This window comes from Pseudomyrmex gracilis, unplaced genomic scaffold, assembly GCF_002006095.1.
Source record: "Pseudomyrmex gracilis isolate BER0280 unplaced genomic scaffold, ASM200609v1 scaffold_2, whole genome shotgun sequence".
Classification (NCBI taxonomy): Eukaryota; Metazoa; Arthropoda; class Insecta; order Hymenoptera; family Formicidae; genus Pseudomyrmex; species Pseudomyrmex gracilis.
The window spans coordinates 1,105,947-1,126,792 of record NW_018020586.1 but is presented as its reverse complement, the minus strand read 5'-3'; the positions used below and the strand labels follow the sequence as shown (position 1 = coordinate 1,126,792).

General features: G+C 43.0%; 1 protein-coding gene across 1 annotated transcript in view; it reads left to right on the top strand.

The window, feature by feature from the left end:
* Positions 1-20,846, top strand: part of LOC109853703 (nephrin-like) — a 224,563-nt gene that overhangs the window by 171,107 nt on the left and 32,610 nt on the right. The window contains exons 3-9 of the mRNA XM_020426061.1: positions 7,457-7,589; positions 15,242-15,450; positions 16,920-17,036; positions 17,541-17,744; positions 18,096-18,247; positions 18,894-19,041; positions 20,702-20,832. Coding sequence (XP_020281650.1) covers positions 7,457-7,589; positions 15,242-15,450; positions 16,920-17,036; positions 17,541-17,744; positions 18,096-18,247; positions 18,894-19,041; positions 20,702-20,832 — 1,094 coding nt within the window. The remainder of the gene's footprint in view (positions 1-7,456; positions 7,590-15,241; positions 15,451-16,919; positions 17,037-17,540; positions 17,745-18,095; positions 18,248-18,893; positions 19,042-20,701; positions 20,833-20,846) is intronic.

Below are 20,846 nucleotides of genomic sequence, written 5' to 3'. Positions count from 1 at the left end.
ACGAAGAGAGTTTTCTCTTTCGGAAAAGAGCGCAACGTGTAATCCCCAGTTGTCGGCACGACACTGATACAGTAAGAGGGACCTGGATTATAAAAGCCCTTCGTTGTGACCCTTTCAGAAGCCGGTCTTGATATTAATTAGGACCGAGTCGTGCGTGGTGTCCTGATAAGGAAGGATCCTCTCGTTTGCATTAATTATGCACACACGCTCTTGCCGAAATATAACGTACGTATTTCTTCCGTCGCGATTCGTGCGCGAATTTTCGAGACGAGCCCCTCTCTCTCTCTCTCTCTCTCGGAAACAATAATCACTTCAATTTGCCACACTTTAATTTGCGCAAAATTTTAATTATCTCCTCTTCTTTTTCTCTCACATCAGAACTAATTAAATTTTGTCGGAACATCGTCCTCTCAATGTATGTTTTGACTTTATCTTTACAAAACACTGCGAACTACGCGAAATCGAGTGCATTAGCTTGAAGTTTGCCAATTAACATTGATATTGTTTTTTTTTCTTTGTACGTGTGCTAAACTTTGCTAGCAAATTTTTTAAGTGTGCGCAACAAAATTTCACTTTTAGAGACGTTTTTTTCTTTCGTGAAAAATGGCCATATTTTAACGTGTAATATCTATCGACATGCAATGACTATCACTTTTTGGAACAATAGTCCGAGGAAGACGCCAACAATGTTTTTTTTTTTTTTTTTTTCGATTCGCACGAGTCGTTGCGATAGTTCGGTTTTTTTTTTTTATAACAAACGTTTCGCGCCTTCTTTTGGCGGTAAAATTTCGTGAACATATTTCATATCGTATATCTATTGACGTGTAATAAGATCGTTTCTTTTTTGGAACCTTAGACCTGGGCAAGCCGCCAGCAATAACTTTTGTTTTTTTTAATAAACGGAGACATTTTCCCGAATTTTTTTCTTCTATCGCGCGATGAGGTAAACATATTTTATCGTGTAATATCTATTGTCACGTGATAAGACTGCTTAGTTTTTGGTACGCGGAAGACTTGGCGGAAGCAGGTCGGTTCGAAAATGGCGCGTGTTCGGAATTTGCTCGATACTCGAAAACTCGGAGACAATAGACGCCGAGTTGAGAGACAACAAACGCCGTTACTCTTTTGGGGAGAATGCGCGTCGTGAATCGCACCGGAATCGCAATCGGGAACAGATCGCGTCGATCGCGGGAGGAAACAAGAGTCGCACATCTCGCGCGAATAACCTGTCGTCTGTGTTTCTTTATTCGCCGATGTAATTCACGGCGAAATCGCGAGCTGAATGCCACACGAGTTTCCTTCCTCCTCGCGTATCTCGTGGCGCAAACATGTGCCCCTTAAAGCTCCGTATATGCATGCAGCTTCCGTAAATATGAATTCATTTCACCCCTCGCACACCGCGCCCTCGGGGTTTCACGTATCTCTCAGGCGTTGCCTGTTCCTCCAGCTGGTGTCTGGAGGGCATCCGACAGTGACTAAGGGGTTTGCACCCTCGTACGCACGTTCACCTTCGAGCGTGTGCGTGTTCGCGCGCGCGCACGCCCTCAATAATCAAGCGCCCAGGTTTCCGCGAAACGTATGTGTATATACGTATACATGGTTGTGCCATGAAGAGAGAAGGAAGGACGAACCCGAGCCGGTGTCTGTGTCACGTTCGCGTTGCGTTAACCATCAGTGACTCCCGGTATAGAGCGTTTCCTCAGGCGGCTTAACCCTTTCGCGAACGCTCAACTCGCTTCGTATTCTATTACAGCGCGCGCGCGCGCGAATTCTGTTGGATAGTCGGCGCTTTTCAATTTTGTTTAATTAAAGAAAAATATAGACAATCTACGCGCGTGTTTATGCGTTGTGAAAAATAACGTGATATATATTTCTGCACACACGCGCTATTTGTAAAACTATATTTTAATTTCAGCGTTGCGAATACTCGAAATTGTTTATCGTCTGCTGATTGTGTGCACGCGACCGAATATGAGAAAACAATTGGAGAAAAAATTGTAATAGTAACAGCATTCGCAAATAACACGGATTCAACAACGCGAAGAGATTTTCTTCGTCACTTGGATAGGTAGTCGTGTAATTTTATCGCGTGTTTTTCTGTTTTTTTTTTTTTTTGTTTTTTTTTTTTAACGTATTATCTTTACGACGCATCATGTTGCCGGGAACATCGACATGATGTACGCGGCGGAACAAAGCGCAGGAAGGATTTTACAAAGGGTAGCGGGAGACCAACGGACGCGGGTGTTAAGTGGATAATAAAGTCACGAAGCAACCCTCGAGAGAGAGGCGTGGTGCACGCGCGATGCACCGCGCATCAGCGACACGCATCTGGGGTGACGACGATGAATAACCCGTCGGTTAATAGCATATGGCACGCTGTCGCCGCGCCCGAAGAAAGTTCCAAGGGTGAGAGAGAGAGAGAGAGAGAGAGAGAGAAGAACGATGGAGAAATCCGATGAGCTGTTTTTTTTTGTTTTTTGTTTGTTTGTTTTTTTTTTTTTTTTTCATTTTCCGACGCACCATATGCGCGCGTCTGAAAAGCAGAATGTTCGGGGGGACAATCGCACGCGAGAGACAATGAGACTATTTTGCGACGGTGGATGTAGAAACGGTAGGGGGTGGACGCGGAGAAAGGGTGTATCAACAGTTATATCCCTTGCTCTCTTTATCGCGCGCTGCAATCCAGAATTGCGAGACGCTGCGCCGCGTTGTAATTGAAGTGCATATCGAGTTGTGCAACGACTCGTCGCTTGCTCCCGCGCGGGAGATTCTTTTTAGTTGAGACGAAGCGGCAAATGAAAACGACGGAAGCCGAATGATAAAGGACTCGTTAGTATCGGTGGTGTGGTGTGCCGGGAGTAATAACAGCCATGTAACGCGGAACAAAGGAGAAATTTCGCATTCGCGGAAAAATGAACGACTGTTTAAAGCGCCGCTTGTAACTGCGCGAATTTTTCACGCGCGGAGTTTTAAATAAAGTTTCTTTCACAGTTTTTTTCTTTTTTCTTTTTTTTTTCTTTTTTTCAAATCAATCTGTAACACAAGTGTGAGAAAACAAAATCAAGAATTCTTGAATTTCAGAGAAATTAAAAAGAGAAAAATAACGGGAAAACGTTATTATTCTGTTACTCTATTAATCTCTCGGACTTTTTAAGAAGAAAGTTTGCGCGCGCGCGCGCGCGCGAGCAGGTATTTTAATTTCATGACTTTTTCTCTAAAAATTCTAAAGAATCGCGCGCGATGTCGAGAATGAAAGGATCTGTTCATTAACATTTTCTCTGTGGAAGAGAAAGAGCTCACTTTGCTCTTCTCGCTATTTGCGGATGTTACGGACTATCAGTAAGGTCCGTAACGTGAAACACACGTCACAAGTCGTTCCGCTGTATTTAAGAGCACGAGGATTTCTCTATATTTAACGGGATTTCTCTTTCTCTCTCTCTCTCTATCTCTATCTCTATCTTTTTCTCTCTCACGGAAATCCGTTATACGCGCATTACATTTTCGGTCAAACATGCGCTTGTGGCGGATGTTAAACTTGCTTCAGCCCGTGCACACAAAACCATCGAGCGCGCGCACTCGGCATTTACATCGCATCTGTCTACACGCGTACTTGTAACCCACTCTTCGCCAAATACACGTGCCCTACGCCGCCGCCCTCCACCCCCCACGGTTGCATACAATTCTAATAACACGAGCGAAAGCGCTCCATTATTGCGACGGGAAAAATATAAGCGCTAAGTGGGAAGGGAGGGGAGGAGAAAATGTTTTTCCGCCGACGGCGATAATTAACGTCCGCGCGCGATTTTCCTTCGGAATTACGCGGCGACGATACACACAAACACTTCTTCTTTTTTTTTCTTCTTCTCTCTCTTTTTTTCTCTTTTTTTTTTTATTATTAGACGAATGCATTCCCCGGTTCGAGCCGGCTGGGATTATATGAAAAGCAGGGATTAGATTCGCAGCCGGACTTTATAACGCGGCGGCGCGCTCTCGAACGTATATGCGAAGAGAAAACGGAAGAAGGGCGTCCGCGGCAAAATTCACTTAGCGTCGCGGGAAAAGCCAAATGAAAGTGGTTGTTTGCGGCGTGGTAAAAGCTGTGCCGGTCGCCGCCGCCGCCGCCGCCGCCGCGCGAAAGTTGCACGGGTGCTGCATCGTCCGCGCGTCGCGAACGCATTCACACAGACCGAAGTCCCCGCTCAAAACGAACACACATAGCGTCACTGAAAGGGGGGATTGTACCAATTCCTCCAATTTGAAGAGCCGTGTGTCGCGGAAAATTCGCGCGGCAGAACGTTCTGTAACAATTTTCACAGACCAGCTGTTTCGTGTCATTTTGTTTTTTTTTTTTTTTTTTTTTTTTTTTTTTTTTTGTTTTGTTTAGACAGAAAATACGAATTTCGCAATTTTTCTTATTTTTCTTACTTTTTCTGACAATCCGCATTTTTCAGTTCAAGTCGCGTGCAAAATTTGCTTCGTATTATTGTGCATGTAATAAAGGGAGCAATTAATATCGCATCCAGTACATTTACCAGAACAATACTATTTGCAATGAGCCGTTTTGCTTAAAGCTCTCTCTGTAAAAAAAGACAACGGGGGGAAAAAAACAGGAATAAATCCTCCGCAGCAACGATATGAGACTGGGGGGAGAGGATTGGTATGTCTTGTGTATCCAAGTGCAATCGATGCACGCGCGAAGAGAAACGTGTAAATAAATGGAGAATGCGAAAGCCGTGCCTGGAAAACACGTATCGACGTTTCAATCATTAATATTCTTGGGCGGGTTTATATTTTGCTTCTTTTCTTGTTTTCTTTTCTACGCGCGGCGATTGAATTGCGTTTTATTGGCGCGACGGTTCGAAAAGAAAACGCTCGAACGTAAGACGTGTAACGCGCGACGCGAGATACACAGTTCGATGTATCGAGCGGGGAGCGAGCGGAAAAAAGCTGCCAATTATGTATTCAAATGTGCACACCGCGTTTCGCTGCGTCGAAATCCGTAGAGAAAAACGGGGGGAAATAAAAATTCAATAAAAATTAAAAAAATCCGCGGAAATGCCGCACAGTCCGCGCGCGGCATCGATTTTTATTAATACATCAGCTGTCCTCAAAATTGATCGTCCGAAATTTCATCTCCGGACCGGCTTGATTACGGTTGCCATTATCGATAGCCGACCGCGACGGGCTCGCGCACTCTTTTGCCGGATTACATTTAAAATGGAGATCGCGCGCGATCCCGCAAGCTCGGTCGAATGCAATAAATAGCTCACCTATGTCGTTGCCTCGGAATGTCGCCCTCGGATATCGTTTATAAAATAAAGACGTAAAACATCAACATGAAGAGAGAGAGAGAGAGAGAGAGAGAGAGAGAAAGATAGGAAGGGAGAAAGGGAGAAAGTTTGCTTGGCACGTTGACCGAATATTGCAAAAGCAAGCAGAGGATAGTTTATTAGTTTTTGATTTACATACGTGAACTTGCTAAGCTAGTTCTTGTGTTTTCCGTTAAGGACAATATTTACTTGCTTTTACAATTTAACATATTACATTATCCGCTTCAACTTTGTAATTTGTTAAATTTTTTTTCTCTCGTAGTTCCGACGTTAACACACAGTACACAGTATAATTTTATGCGGACAGAGAGAGAGAGTGTGTGTGTGCGCGCGCGTGTATGTATTTAGAAAGGAGAAAATACAAGGAGATGAGGAAGTACGGAAACCAAATATCCGCGCGCGCATTAACTCATAATATGACTTTTACACTCGTTTCGATATTCGCGTTAATGCACTCTCCGTGTTCGATGAAATGAAGCTTGAAAATAAAAAAAAGCTGGACAAATCCAGCAAACACGGCGGCGGGTGGAGAGCACAAGTGTGTTAATTCCCACATACACACGCACACACACGCACGCGCGCGTGTGTGTGTGTTAATTTCGGAAGAAGCACTCCGCTAAACCGTAATATATTCGAACACATGACTGTGCGATTCTACTCGCGGCCGAGCGATAGCCGTGAGCGCCAATTATCGCTGCGATTTCGTCCGCGTCATAGCGGCCACCAATTACGGAAGCGCACACCAAATAGATTCGCGTGCATTCGGCTTTACGGTCGCGCGATAAAACGCGTAAATTCTCTGGACCGCGCGCGCAAGCGACGATGATCCGGTAAATTTGTCGTTGACGGCGTAAAACAAGGGGCGAAATTAATTGATCGTGCATTAATTATAACCAGATGCCACGGTCACTGTTCGAAGGGGCGCGAGCGACCGCTACCGAACGTATGGATCATTAAACATTTTCGGCCGATATTCGCACTCGGAAGGATATAACGGCGGTGGAAAATGTTCGATTGGGAAAATACGCGCGAAAAACCAAAATTATCGCACGGAAGTTAACCCTCGCGCGCGTTTTACAAAGACGTCAATTTTGGTTTTCGTCTTGAAGCAGCAAGATTTCGCGAGTCCGCTAAAAAATATTCTATTTGTTATGCTAAACATGATATTCACATTTCTCGTTGTGACCCAATTATTGATTCGAAATTATGCATTCGGAACGCATCTTCATCTAACTTTGCTATTTAAAGTATCATGATTAATTGATACAATTACATTTGATTAATGATCTTAATTACGTTATCTTTCTCTCTCCGAATATGGAAATTGTGCCGCTTCGCTATTATTGCGATCGATCCTACTATGTTGGCAACGGCCGATTATTGAATGAAATTGCGTGTGCGCGCCATTAAAAAAATAATTTTTCCATTTTTGTTTTTTTTTCTTTATCCTCTAAAACCCCCTTTGAAACGAAACAAAATTAAAAAACAAAAAAAAAAAAGAAAACATTTATCGAACTAGGTTTTGTCATATTTCAATAAATTTGTTTTTTTTTCTTTTTTATAGACAAGTATATTTCACCGTGAGCGAAAGATTCTCTCTTTATTCAAAGCCAAGTGAAAGGAATCCTCTATCTCTTTCAACCGTTTATCAGCAAAACAAGAAAATACGTCTCTCATATTTTTGTACATTCTACGGATATATGCCGATTTAAAGCGAAAAGAGAGAGAGAGAGCGAGAGATGCGTTCGCTTCCAGGATGCTCCCTTGTGACGCGCGGACGGGAAGATACAGTCTCGGGTGAAATATCGGGAATATATTCCCGAGAAGAGATTCTCTCCGGGCTTAAAATGCGCGCGCGTGTTCGAATGATCTCGCAAGAGAGCGAACGTCATTGTCGTCGGATTAAATCCCGCCATCCGGAAAAACCGCGAGAGAGTGAAATCACCGTGGCGCGAAAAATGTAGCCATTAATACGGAGCAGATTAACCGGGGGCCGCGTTTTCTCGCTCTTTCTCTCTCTCTCTCTCTCTCTCTCACTCTTGTCGCGGATGCGCGTGGTATATTCCGACCACGTTTTTCCGGTTATATGATCTTGGCTGACTCTCGACCCGACTTTGTCATTACAGTGACAATGACAGATGCGGAAGCGGTGGCAGGCGGAATTGCTCAGCTACCGTGCGACGTGAAACCGCCGCTCCCGGGGGACAGGCTGCACCTAGTTATTTGGTACAAGGAGGAGTCGGATGCGCCGATATACAGGTAAATTCTTCTCCCATCTCTTTCTTCTTTCTCACCTCTCGCGCGCTTCCTCTCTCTCTCTCCTTCCCTATCTACGTTGATCGCGCGACGCGGATGATGGCGGTGGGGTTCCATTCTCTTTCCGGGGAGAATGCAAAATGGGGAAAACCGCGCGCGTTGTGCTCGTTATTATTGCAGCGGTGCAGCGCTCGGCGCGAGTTATTCGCAGACGCGCTCGCGCGCGCTTGTATTTTGATATCTAACTTCCGGTCGAAATTAGCATAAAAATTTAAATTTTCCTATTTTAAGACCGTCAGTTTTAGTTATTCGCGCGAGAATCGAATTTACGACGTTAAATGGAACGATATTTTTAGTACCGACCGCGTTGTAATACAAAATGACTCCTTCTCTCTCCATTTCTTTTTTTTTTTTTTTTTTTTTNGTTATTTTCAATCGGTTCGACATTTTTGTTAACAAGGTCGAGTTCGAATTTCGCGCAATTAATAACGTTGCCAGTTTTGGTAATCTTCCGATATATTTATGCTTTACGGGTGCGCTTAACGTAATTTCGGGCCAACTCAGCTGGTATCTAACATAATAATTCTCCGGCACATATATTTAACATCGCAATGCGGCGCTTATGGTATGTGGAAAACGATAACGTCGTGTATGATACATATATGTACGAAAGACAAAGTGTAACGATATAGAATGTGAGGTGTGTTATATATATATATATATATATATTATATATGTGTATATATATATATGGTACATGTATATGATACATGTACGCGCCGGAGTTAATTGCGAAACAAAAATGTTTTATTCTTCACTTATCAGCGCGTGATATTAAGTGCAAATAACGTCACATAATGTAATTTGCATCTCAAACACATATATATATACACACACATACATTATTCTTGTATACAGAACGCGAAACGTATTTGTTTGTGTATCATAAATAACTAGATGCGGAATTGCTCGCAATCTGTTTCCGCTTTATACCTGACATTCGATATAGTTTATAAATATTTGTAAACATATCATTCAATTAAATATAAACATATATATATATATATATATTTTATATACAAGCAAAACATTTTGATCACCTAGCACGCTATGCAACAAACAGTTAGTCACTTTGAGAGCTACTAATGTAATGTACGCGAATAATGCGAAGAATTAATTCAATAACAAACGTATTCAGTAGTGTAAAATGTCAAAAAAATTGGAAGCAATATTCGCGACGAGAAAGAGAGAGAGAGAGAGAGAGAAAAGAGAGAGAAGATAATTGCGACAGTAATTGTCTCGGAATGGGATTTATTAATTTCTCAAGATAGATTCTTTCTTTCTTTCTGATTATGCGCGAGATACACTGAGAAAACGAATTCTTTCGTTTGTTGAACTTAATTCACGCAAATGGAAATGCCTCTCAAACGGACAGACAGGCATAATTTACATTCCGCGCCGCGAAAGTGACATATCACAACTGCACAAGGAAAATCGCCCGATGTTCTAGTTAGAACCGTCTCTCTCTCCCCGACGTTCATTAAATCAAATCGAATTGCGTCTAGGAGAAGTGTTAATTGGCCGGCCTTTAACGTTGATCATCAATCAAACGATCGATGCGAACAACTCCGGCAAACTGATTATTGTTAACGATATATGAGAGTCAAATTTGTGTATGTGTGTTTGCAGTTACTCTAATTAGATCTAATTACACTCTCGCGCGGCAAAAGACATTTCGAGCGACTGCGAATGTCATTTGCGATTTCTACCAAGGTTCAGGTACGCGTTTCGTCTAAAAAGTTCTTGTCTTGCATACGAGCAATTTTGCAATATGTTTTCACACTTTTGTAACAATATTTTGCGCTGAATTTATTATTTGAATTTCGACGTTTTATGCGATGTATATTGTAGGAGAAGAGAGAAAACAACACGTGATTAAAATCACGTGATTTTAAAAACATGACTTAAGTCACGTGACAGAGAAAAGTGGAAAAACAACGCATTTTTAAAGACACGTGACCTTACTTCAGAGTCACTACCCGTGCCTCTTGATTCCATTTTCTAATAACAAAAAATGAATTATTACGGCTACGCTATTGTTAGCCGGTTGTGTTTTGTGTGTGTTACATACAATATGTATATTTATATTAAAATTTACATTACTCGTCGATCTTTCGTTCAATCGAATAAAAATTTTTCGATGCGATTTATGTTGCACGCGCGCGCACATGCCCGTGTACTTCGATTACTTAATTGCTAAAATGTCGAGATGCAGTAATAAATGAATAGTAGGTACGATAAAACATAATATCACGATAAAAGAACGTGGAAACAAAATGTTTAATCGTGAATACGAAATTACTCTCTCTCTCTCTCTTTCTCGTCGCTTGTCCCATCGTTTGCGCAAGAATCGGTACCATTGCAAGAGATTGTTTTCGTTGAAATGAAAAAACTTTTCCGTTAAGTGTCTCTTACGAAACGGTAATTCGTTGAAGGGTTTTCCTACCGACGACTCGATATTAGTTCGTCCTCCCCTTCCCCTTCTTTCTCGAGTACGTCAAAGGGAAAAATTAACGTACGTTTCAGTTGTACTCGGCGGATTAATTAGTTCTCGCGGCTGTAATTTCGACTGCCATCGGAGGGAGTTTAAAGTGGCGCGTATTCCCTGGTAACGAAGCGTAATTACCCCGGAAAATTCGATCTACGTCGCGTCGTATCTCGGATGATCTCCTTCTAGCTTGTTTTTTTTGTTTTTTTTTGTTTTTTTTAAAGAGCTGATTTAATTGCGCGCACGCGCCGCGCAAACGGCACTATCATTTAAATTCGCGCACTGCGCGGAGCTTCTCTCTCTCTCCCTCGGGAAAGCAAGTCGCTTAACGCGTGTTTTGCGATGACTAGCATAATTAATTTGTAAATTACACAGCAACGGAATGCAATCAGCCCGTTGTGTGTTGGTGCTGCATCAACTTGGCTTATTACATTTGCCGACGGATTTACGCATCGCGTTTGAAGCCCGCGCGCCGGATGCGCGCAAGGAAAACGCGCTCGCGCTTACTCTCGCGTTTCCTCTTTCTCTCTCAACTCCGTCCTCGCGTGTGCTCTTCAGTTCGGTTATTAACTAAATGGCGGAGTAATAATCAGACATGCCGGATAACCGAAATTATCACTTTGTAACGCCAACGCTCGGGTCTTGTTGGTGGGTGTGTACGCGTTGCTCGTTAACAGAAGATACCGGCGGATCTCCGATCTGCGTTGGCGCGTGAAATCAAGAGATTATAACACACAGCGAAAGAGAGAGTTTGCGTTGCGTAATGTAATTAAATCGGCACTGATGCCGGATAACAAATTCCGCGGAGAGAAGAAGATGCGAACGTACATGTGTTCTCGACAAATGAACAAATAAATCCTGAATTCGAGATTGTTTAAATTGCACTTAAAAAATACACATCTAGCGATAGAGAGTGAGAGAACAGTCGAGAGAGAGAGAGAGAGAGAGAGAGAAGAAGGTTTAATCTTGCTCTTTTGAGGTGACTTTCCCCGGTCGTCGACGGGGAGAAGGGAAAAACCGGATTAAAATACACACACACACACACACACACGCTCGCTCCGTGCGCATCTCTTGTACTCCTCCTCTCCCTTTTTGAAGACGCGCGTCCCACGATTCTCTTATTCCGGGAGTTGATATCTCGCGGTTTATGCATAGAAACGAGGCAATGCCAGAAATCCCATCTTTTCCCCGCGCGCTCGCGAGAGAGAAGAGAAAAGAGATCGTGTGTGGCAACCTCCCAAAACCCTCGTGACACAGTTAGTTGTATGTCTGTTCCCGCGCTCTTTCTCTCTCGCTCGAAAACGCTCTCTTCTAGAACGGTCCATATAGCGAATTGGCTGTTGCCCTTTATTTCTCCGACGTCATCTCTTTCAACCACCTTTTCGCTCTCTTTCTCTTTCTTCTCCGCGCGTCGTCGTTTCTTCTCCCAACCTGATATATGAATTGTAGCGGCGGCGCGCACTCTCTCTTAAAGGTATGTCCCGGGGTGAAATTATGGATACGAATATTATTTCTTCTGGCGCGCACAAGAACCATCTCCTCCCCCTTCTCTGCGTCTATATCGCATTGAGCCGTCGGCACTCTATCGCGGTTTTATCAAGTTGAAAGTCTTCTGACCCGTGACGAAGTGCTCCGTCGCGCCGCGCGCAGCTGCTTTTGTTTTTTCCAAATAACCCATCACCAACCCGCATTCATAGCGCCAATTGATCCTGTCCTCGTCCTTTTCTTCTCTTAAAAGATAAATGCCTCAATGGTCGCGGGCATTTATTTTAAAGAAATAATTAATTAGGCACGTAAATATTAATCGTACAACGCGATTCTCAATATTTTAAGTAGTTTTTTAAGATACATTTTTTTCATTAGTAGTTTCTGACTTTGTACATGTAAGTGCACTTTTGTTATAATTCGTTTTTTAATGTAATAAAAAGATCTCGCCGAGACAATTCGCCTTATCATCTCGGATAACCGAAGATCGACGACACGTGTAAGTCGTAATTGACTGACGCGCGTGTCCCAAACTGTCGCACTTTTTTCACGTTTCATATATTGAAAATACGAATGTGCGACAAAACGCACACTCGTCTCCCCCCGAATTTAATCGCCCCCTCCCCCCGCAAGAATCCCGCGACGAGGATTCTGTTTCCGATGTCGAGTCGATCGCGATTGGATTTTCGTGTGTGTATCGAGTAATTATAGAAGATTACTGATAATAGTTCAGAAGCCGATCAAAGCGCGTCAGGCAACAACGACAAAGGAAACGCAAAAGCATGACGCGCGCGTACTGCTCTGCACGTGATACGCATTCCTCATACGTGTTCACGGAGCGCGAGTAATCCTTTGTACACTCGCGTGTGTGTTCGATATATATATATGCGATTACTCTATTCGTCGTTGCTGTGAAACGTCTGCGCGGCAGATAAACGCGTTTGTAAACGGCGCCCGCGGTGCGGAATAACAATCTTCCGTGATTAACCGTGTATTTGTTATATCCTGCTTGTCGAAATTGCGCATCATTCTTTATCATGGTACATAACCAATGCGTTTCACGACCGAGACCGGTAACGAATGAACGAAACGCCGCGATATAATAAATACGACGTCGCGGAGCGAACAATAAAATCGAGATTGTATTCGCGCTTTATGTTTTCAAAAGTTTTTATTCTCTTATTCCGCGTTTTCTTTATCGCGCCGCAAATTGATCCGGAAAATTCGATAAACGCCACTCTTCTCTTTCTCTCTTCGTTTGAATTGATAATAAATATAATTCCGCGGAAAAATCCGTGTGATAAAATCGAATTAATCAGTGTGCGCTTCGAGATGCGCGCGAGTCAAATTGAAGATACGAACAGATAATAAACGTTCATTGTCGGATATATACATCGTCGTGTCGTGTTTAATTGCGTGTCTCTTTTCGTTATTGTAATTTGCCGCCAAAGAACGTCTCGAGAAAATTGCAGAAAATCGTCAGTAAAACGCGCGTGCGCGTTCGCACGCTCAATCGCACGATGTAACTCACCTTGGTAAACCGGCGCGAGTCGTAAAAATACGAACATCCTTCGCGGACCGGTTTCAGAAAACTGCTTCGTCGTACATACGTGTGTATATATGTATATATATATATATCGCGCGAATTTCTCTCCCCCTCGAGATGCACCCGCGCCCGAGCAGGTGCAAGGCGAACGAGCGGCATTCGTCACACCTGCTATTACAGCCGAGCGAAAATCGATTCCCATATTGTCGACTTCAAGCTCGATCAATAACCATCGCTGTGTCATATATATTGGCTATTCTCCTGCAGAATGGAAACTGTATCCTTTCTCTCTCTCCCTCCCTTAATATTTTACAGAGTAAAAAGTATTCTTTTTGTCGTACGTGCATTTACTACAAAAAAATATTTTGTTTTTTTTGCTTGTTACAACAAAAATGTTAAAATATAACGTGCGAAAGTACTCGCAAAAATGTTCAAACAGCATTTAATTCGTTTCTCCGCAATGTGATTTCTATTTTTTTCCTTTCCGATTTGTCGCCGGGAGTATGGAAATCACAGAGCTCTCGCTCTCTCACGTATCGCACACGTTCGTGATACATACGTGAACGCGCGGCGGACGTGGTTCTCAAGGAAAATATGGTCGCCGATATGCAGACACAATGTCGGAGTGAGATCCGGCAGTTTAAAAGTTCCGCAGATAACACCGCGTATATATAACTGACGCCGTGGCACAATAACGCCTGACGGGATCTCGCAGAAACTGCGAGACACGTACAGGACACACGTGTGTCGCGTGTACGCGCGTTTAAGAAGATAAGGAAATTACAGCGGTTAATTAGTGTCTCGAGTACATGTCAAATTCGAAGAGCGAAGTGCGAATCTAATTTGGCGAAATAAAAGGAATGAAATTTGCGTGCGATTTATTTGAGACAACTTTGTTTCGAACAATTTCGAAATTGCACCGAGAACATTGCGACGATTTCGGAACTTGGGAATAAATCGCGCCATCGAATTTTTCTCGATAGCTCTACTCTCTAGATGAGTTTCTTTTTTTCTCTCTTTTTATCTCTCTTAATGTCTCTCTGAGTCTCTCCTCAAAGAAAATCAGTCGCTAAAATCCTTTCGATATTCAACATCCAATATCTTGACAATTACGTCTTGAATTAAAATTCTTCTCTGAAAGCAAATTCTCTCGCGCGCTTGAACTTAAGTAAACTTCATTCGCGCTACTCGCGCGAGCCTCGTTTCTTTTTAATCCCTTCCTCCCTTTCTCTTTTGCGATTCGCTTCCTTTGTTAAACTTCATCGTTGAAATTAAGATCCGGCGACATGTAACTTCATCGCGTGCGCGATGCATGCGACGAATAAAATGCGCATATAAACGAATATTCGAAGAAAAATTACGTCTCTCTTTTAATGTTAAACACAGCGGATCTCTTCTAAGTTCTCGTCGAAAATTTCACTCTGAAGCACAATAATGAGTTCTGAAAAGTTGCGGAGGAATTTCATTACGGCCCCCCGATCCGTCGCAAATTTCTTCGGAAAATTTCTTTGTAGCAACGACGCCGCATAAATTCAGTTAGCTTCGTTTCTGTTCGCCTTTCGCCGATAGAAATTCTGCGAGGGCAGCGGCGCTGGCGTAAAAAGGGCCGATATTAGAGGGCAAAGTGTTACGAGAATCCTGCGTGACTCTGTACTTTTCTTCGGTAACTGCGCCACGTCGGGGCATTTTTCTCGATTGACCGTCTCTCTCGTGAGAGTTTAATAAGGGCAATATAAAAGTTTCTTCTACCTATACGTCCGCCCGTCCGAGAAACACGACGACGCGCATTAGCGGGCATTGAAGTAAAAAAGACAAGTTCTTATTTACGGTATTCTTTTTTTCCAGTCTAACTTTTTCGCTCTTTGACGAAAATTCCTAAGCGCAAAGTATTTTCTAATTGCAGTTGTGTCGATCATTACGCGCTCTATTGTGTAAGTAACTTTTTTTTTCACAAGATATACTTAAAGGAGATGTACGAAAAATAAAATACAAAAGAGAAAAAATATTTACGTGCAATTTTTTTTTTTTTTTTTTTTGAAATTTAATTTAAATTTTTAATCTTCGTTTTTGTTGCAGTTTCGACACGAGAGGGAGCGACACTCTGGAGCAGGGAAACCATTGGCAGGCGAAATCTCTGGAAAGACGCGCGTTCTTTAAATATGGCGAGTTGCCCGCGAAGCTCGCCCTGGAACATGTTCGCGAAAACGACGCGGCTGTTTACAGATGCAGAGTCGACTTCAAGCAGTCGCCGACGCGCAACAGCAAAGTCAATCTAACGGTCATCAGTGAGTTCCTAAACGATATTCCGCATTGACCCGAATACAAGATGCGCTCGACAATAAGGCGAGCACGTACCTTCTCCAACTTTTTCCCGGGCCGCGTGTTCCTTTGAATACGTCGTTTTCTATTTTTCGAGAAAGTATCCGAGAGACCTGATAAAACCCGGTAATGAATTTTTAATAAGCAATCAAAACTATTTAGAATGCTCTTTTACAATGTGCGCAACGAACGTCATTTCGGACTTTCAAAGCGCGCGTTTCCGAAAGCGAGTTACAAAAAAAAAAATTGTACGATTTAATAAAACAAAACTTAATATAATTGTGCCGAAGAGCAACTGGGGACTACGACACGGAATAAAATAAATTTATGCAATTTTGCACGGTTCGTGTAATATCGAATTCGAATCTTTTTCGAAATGTAGGAAATTCACCGCGATAACTGAAAATTGAATTTCGCCGCGCGGACAATCGCCGTGCGATACGTCGAAATTGCATTGATCAATTCGATACCTTAATATAATCGACGTCGTTATCGTTAGAGATCGCTAGTATAACCCGGCTATTTGACTATCCGGTCCGCGCGCTCAAAAACAGTCGCATCGACTGCATTGAGTTTTTTTTTTTTTTTTTTTTTTTTTTTTCCTGTCTTTTTTCTCTTTTCTTGCATCGCGTTGGGGGGATAACGTTTCCTTTAATGGAGGAACGGAGCTACGTGACCATGGCCGATAATACCGAGCAGATAGACACCGGGGCTCTATATCCGCCATAATATCCGTCGCGCGTTCAACTTTATTTTTTATCTCAGAAATAACACCGCCTTAATGGTAAAAGCGGTACGTGACGGCGCAGGCTGATACATCGCCGTGTAAATTGATTCACCGCGGTCGGCACTTGTATGCGAATATCCGCCATTATCGCGCGAAAAATGTTTTTCCTAATATACGCTTGTACACTTGATCCAAAAAAATGGTAAGTTTATACCGCCGGTATCGTAGAAAAAAAAACCCGCCAGTGAGGCACGGTTTCATCTGTTAAAAGGTTTCTCCGACACCCACGTGAAACTATTGCGAATAATTGCGAGAGATCGAAGATGCTGATAACAATAATTACCAGTCGTTCTGTTGAACATTTCACGTGCGTGTCTCTAAGTACGCCTCGGCGTGTTTTCTCCGAAGTACGCGTTTGAAATTTCCTTTACGATTTAGTTTCTGAGGACTCGGACATTTTCCATTTCTTCGAAAGTTGTTTGCGCTTGTTATTGCGAATCTCTTCTTCATTTTTACGTGATATTATTAAACGAAGAGATCTTTAACGTCGTCGTAACAGTAGCCGAGAAGCGCGGCCATCTCCGGTGACACTGCGGCACTGATACCACTTGCAAAATGATCCCCGCAACTAGTTCGCCCGCCTTGTTCCTCAGAACGTATCTCGAATAACGGAACACACGGGGCTTCTTATTGTGAAAATCATTACAGTACCGCCGGAGCAGCTTAGCATATTGGACGGAGACGAGGGGCCTCATATTCCCGATTACAAACTCGGCCCGTACAGCGAGGGAGCGTCTCTCAATCTCACGTGTGTCGCCGCCGGTGGTAAGTGCATGGCGCTTCGGTGCACTCGCAGCCCGTAACGCTCAGACATCGTCGTCGTCTCGACTTTGCAGCGAGAGCTTGACACTTAGAGAGTTCCACGTTGCGCCAAACAAGTGCAGCTCGATTTCTTTGACATCTCAACCGAGCTCGTATTATTCGTAGCCTCGCGTTTTAAATTCCAGTAAATACGGCGAAGTGAAAAACACTTCGGTGAAGAATACAACGGAGAAGGGCGTGAAATTCAATTTTATCTTTTTTTTTTTTTTTTTTAATCGCATCAAAGAATCTAATTTTTCAATTTTTGTGATCGCTGAATTTCTTTCTCTTTTTTCTTTAATCGACAATTTTACTCGCGTGGTAGTTGTTGCATGTTATTGCAGATCGACTGTTCACGTAACGGAGCGTTAAATCGAGATGTGATTGCTCGAGCAAGCGCCATTAGTGTAACGCAGCACTTGACACGTGCATACATATTCGCTACCGCGGACCTTTATGTTTCTTCAGGGCGACCGCAACCACGAGTGACATGGTGGCACGAGAATGCTTTGCTCGACGACAGTTACGAGACCGTCGGCGCTAAAAGGGTTCGCAATGTGCTGCGATTGGAAAAGTTAGGCCGCGAGCATTTGCATGCGGTTCTGACCTGTCAAGCCTCGAACAACAATATGGTGGCGCCAATATCGAGTTCGGTGTCGCTCGATATGAAGTGTAAGCACTTGATAAAACATCTCATCGAAATTACGATCGATTTCGAAAAGTTTTTCATATTCTCACTTGATATAAGTTTTTTTTTCTAAATATATTTCGTTTTAATCACGTTTTTTGCGTGTCTAATAAGATGTTTTCACAAGAGTTCGAATGTGACATATATATATATATCACACGATCACGTTTAAAAAGTGTTTAAAATCGATCGAGTTGACTACAAACCTCGCCTTGAGAAACGAATCGGTGTGAATTCAGTTCTTACTAGAGAAATTTCTATTGGCTTTCGCGCGATTGGTGCGCGCACCAGATCGATGGGATGCTTAAATCCGAATGCGACATACTCTTTTACAGTAAAACCGCTCTGGGTTCGGATTCGAGGAGAAAACCGTCCATTTAGCGCCGGCAAGCCCTACGAGATAGTTTGCGAGGTTGTCGGAGCCAGGCCGAGACCGAGGATCATATGGTCCAAAGGGAACACGATACTGCGAAATGCGCGGGAGATGGTACGATTTAAAATAGATTATTGGCGATTTAATACTCTTTCCATAGATCGCGCGAGGCAACACTTGTCCCGAGAAGGTTCTCGACATTTCTGCGGTTATTGTTTCACGTATTTCCTCTCGAAAGAAGGAAAAAGATGCCATTTTCTGACGGTGTCATTTGTTTGCCATCAAAAAATGAGAGACCCCACCTCTTCTTTCTCTTTATTTATAATAATTTTTATTGCAGTTTAATAAAATATGATTTCTTAAACTCTATTTTACTCATAAAGTAAAATTAATAAAAACCGATTCTAAGTAGCAAATAAATACGTAATTGATTAAATCTCTTTCTTGTAATAAAAACTAACAATTTTTTTTTTCTTGGCCTTTTTTTATCCACAAGAAACATCTGTCTCTTCTTCATACAAGAACGTTTACCATTCCATTCGAGTGGCAACTCTTTTAAAAGTGCTACGTCCAAACGTGCTATCGTAAATCTAATCGGCTACTCTTGCGCGGGTGACATTATCAGTGCCATTTCCGAGCGAGCTTTAATTCAATTTCCCCGCGATAACGATTCGGTCCCTCGCTCGCGGTGTGCATCGCGATTATTAAATTGTTGTTCGGTAAACTGTTTTAAATTCATGAAAATCTCCTCGGCGAGCAGACGAGCCGCGACGACGATAACACAACAACCAGCACCCTCACATTTGAGCCGAGTATCGAAGACGCCGGAAAGTTCCTCTACTGTCGCGCCAGCGTGCCAGATATTCCGGACTCGGAGAAGGAGGACGCATGGCAGCTCAATATATATCGTGAGTGTTTTCACAGAAACGCAACGGGGTGTCCCGCAATTTTATACGTCGTCTATATACGACGGCGACCGCCGTCGTACGTCGGCAGAAACTTCCATCAATGTAATATTTTTGCGAGCGCATATAGCGCATGCATATCGCGTACGCGCTATGTGCGCGCGCGCGCGCGCGTGTGTGTGTGCGCGCGGCAAAAGTCAATATTAAAATTTCAATCGAGAATTTACTTCTCCAAACTATTCTTCGAATTTCGCTGCTATTGGCGAAATCGTTCATGTAAAATGCAATAATATTTATCGTCGAGATCACACACGCGCACGCACACATAAATCGATCGTTCTCTGTTATATAGTCATACCGTGTTATTTTAATCTTAAAAAAACGGCTAAAGCTTTGACTGAAGTAGTAGATTTTTCAACGTGTCTTCTTTTAACGCAAGTTTTCTGCAAAGTCACTTCCTGCAGTTGTGCCAAATATTCCAGCTCTTAGTTTGTCGACGCTCGATTTGAATAAATGTTTGCAATCTCGATCGTTTTTCGTGTTCTCGGATTAATTCTTGTATTTTTTTATTATTATTATTATTTTTTTTTTTAATTACTTAGAGCGAGACTACTGCCGTAGATTCAACAGTCGTGAACATCGCGTTGCGTCTGCGTAGTTCAAATTGCACCCTGGGTGCAACTTTCCTGGCGGCATTAATACGTAAAGTTGCAGAACGAATCGCCGCGAAGCGTCGCGGCCGGGGATTAACGTCCGTGATTTCACTGTCCAATATAAAAGTTTTCCGTGCCCGCGGTCCGATCAAAAAACGAGAGAGAAGAAAAGAGGGAAAAGGGAGAGAAAGCTTTCCGCGTGGAAATTAATGGCACATGCCGATCCCGAAGATTCAGCCCGATTTTGCAATCGCGTTTCCACCACTTTGACTATTCTGGCAGCCTCATTTTCTCGTCTTATTCGCGGATTTCTTTTTTTCTCTCCCATTAGTTCTTCGCATTCGGCCGCGGTAATTCCCGCGGCCGTCGGGCGGGGCTTGAAAACGCGGACGTGGAAATTTACTCGTTTATCGCGCGCCGCCGCAATCGCAGAGCGCGAGACGCGCGGGATTATCGGGAAATCGCGAAAGGAATCGCAAAGTAATCGTTCGATACGATTTTTTTTTTTTTTTTTTCGCGCGCGCTCAAAGATAATACCGCGAAACGGACGGCGGTATACGACGACGCGTCCTCTCAGTGGGAAAATGCGCCGCCGGTGTGTTCGACGCGGTTGACCATTTATTTACGGCGATGTGCCGATAACTGATGGCGCGCGTTGTAAATCGTATTGTCCGAGCGCTATTAAATATTTTTGATATACAACGGTTGCGCGATCAATAAACCGACTACACCGTTAGTAAATGACTCTGACGCGTTTCGCGATTAGATAGAAATATTTTCTTCAAATTCGGCAAAACTGAGGAAGTGAAGAAAACTGGAAATGTACAAATTCTACAAAGAAAAAAAAAAGAAATTTCGTCTTCTTTTTTTTTTTTTTTGTTCAAACACTTTTATTTTCCGAGATTATTTTTTTCAGCGTTCAGACGTTAATCACCGCGATGAAAGGCGTCGTTTGTGACACATCGGCACATTTCGCGGCACACGGACTTTGATGTCGATTCTGTTTTCAGACGCGCCTGTGGTTACCCTCGAGCTTGGCAGCAATTTGAATTCGAGCGCTATTCGGGAGGGTATCGACGTTTACTTCGAGTGCAACATCAAGTCCAATCCCTGGGTTTACAAGGTTTCCTGGCGCCATAACGTGAGTCCACATTC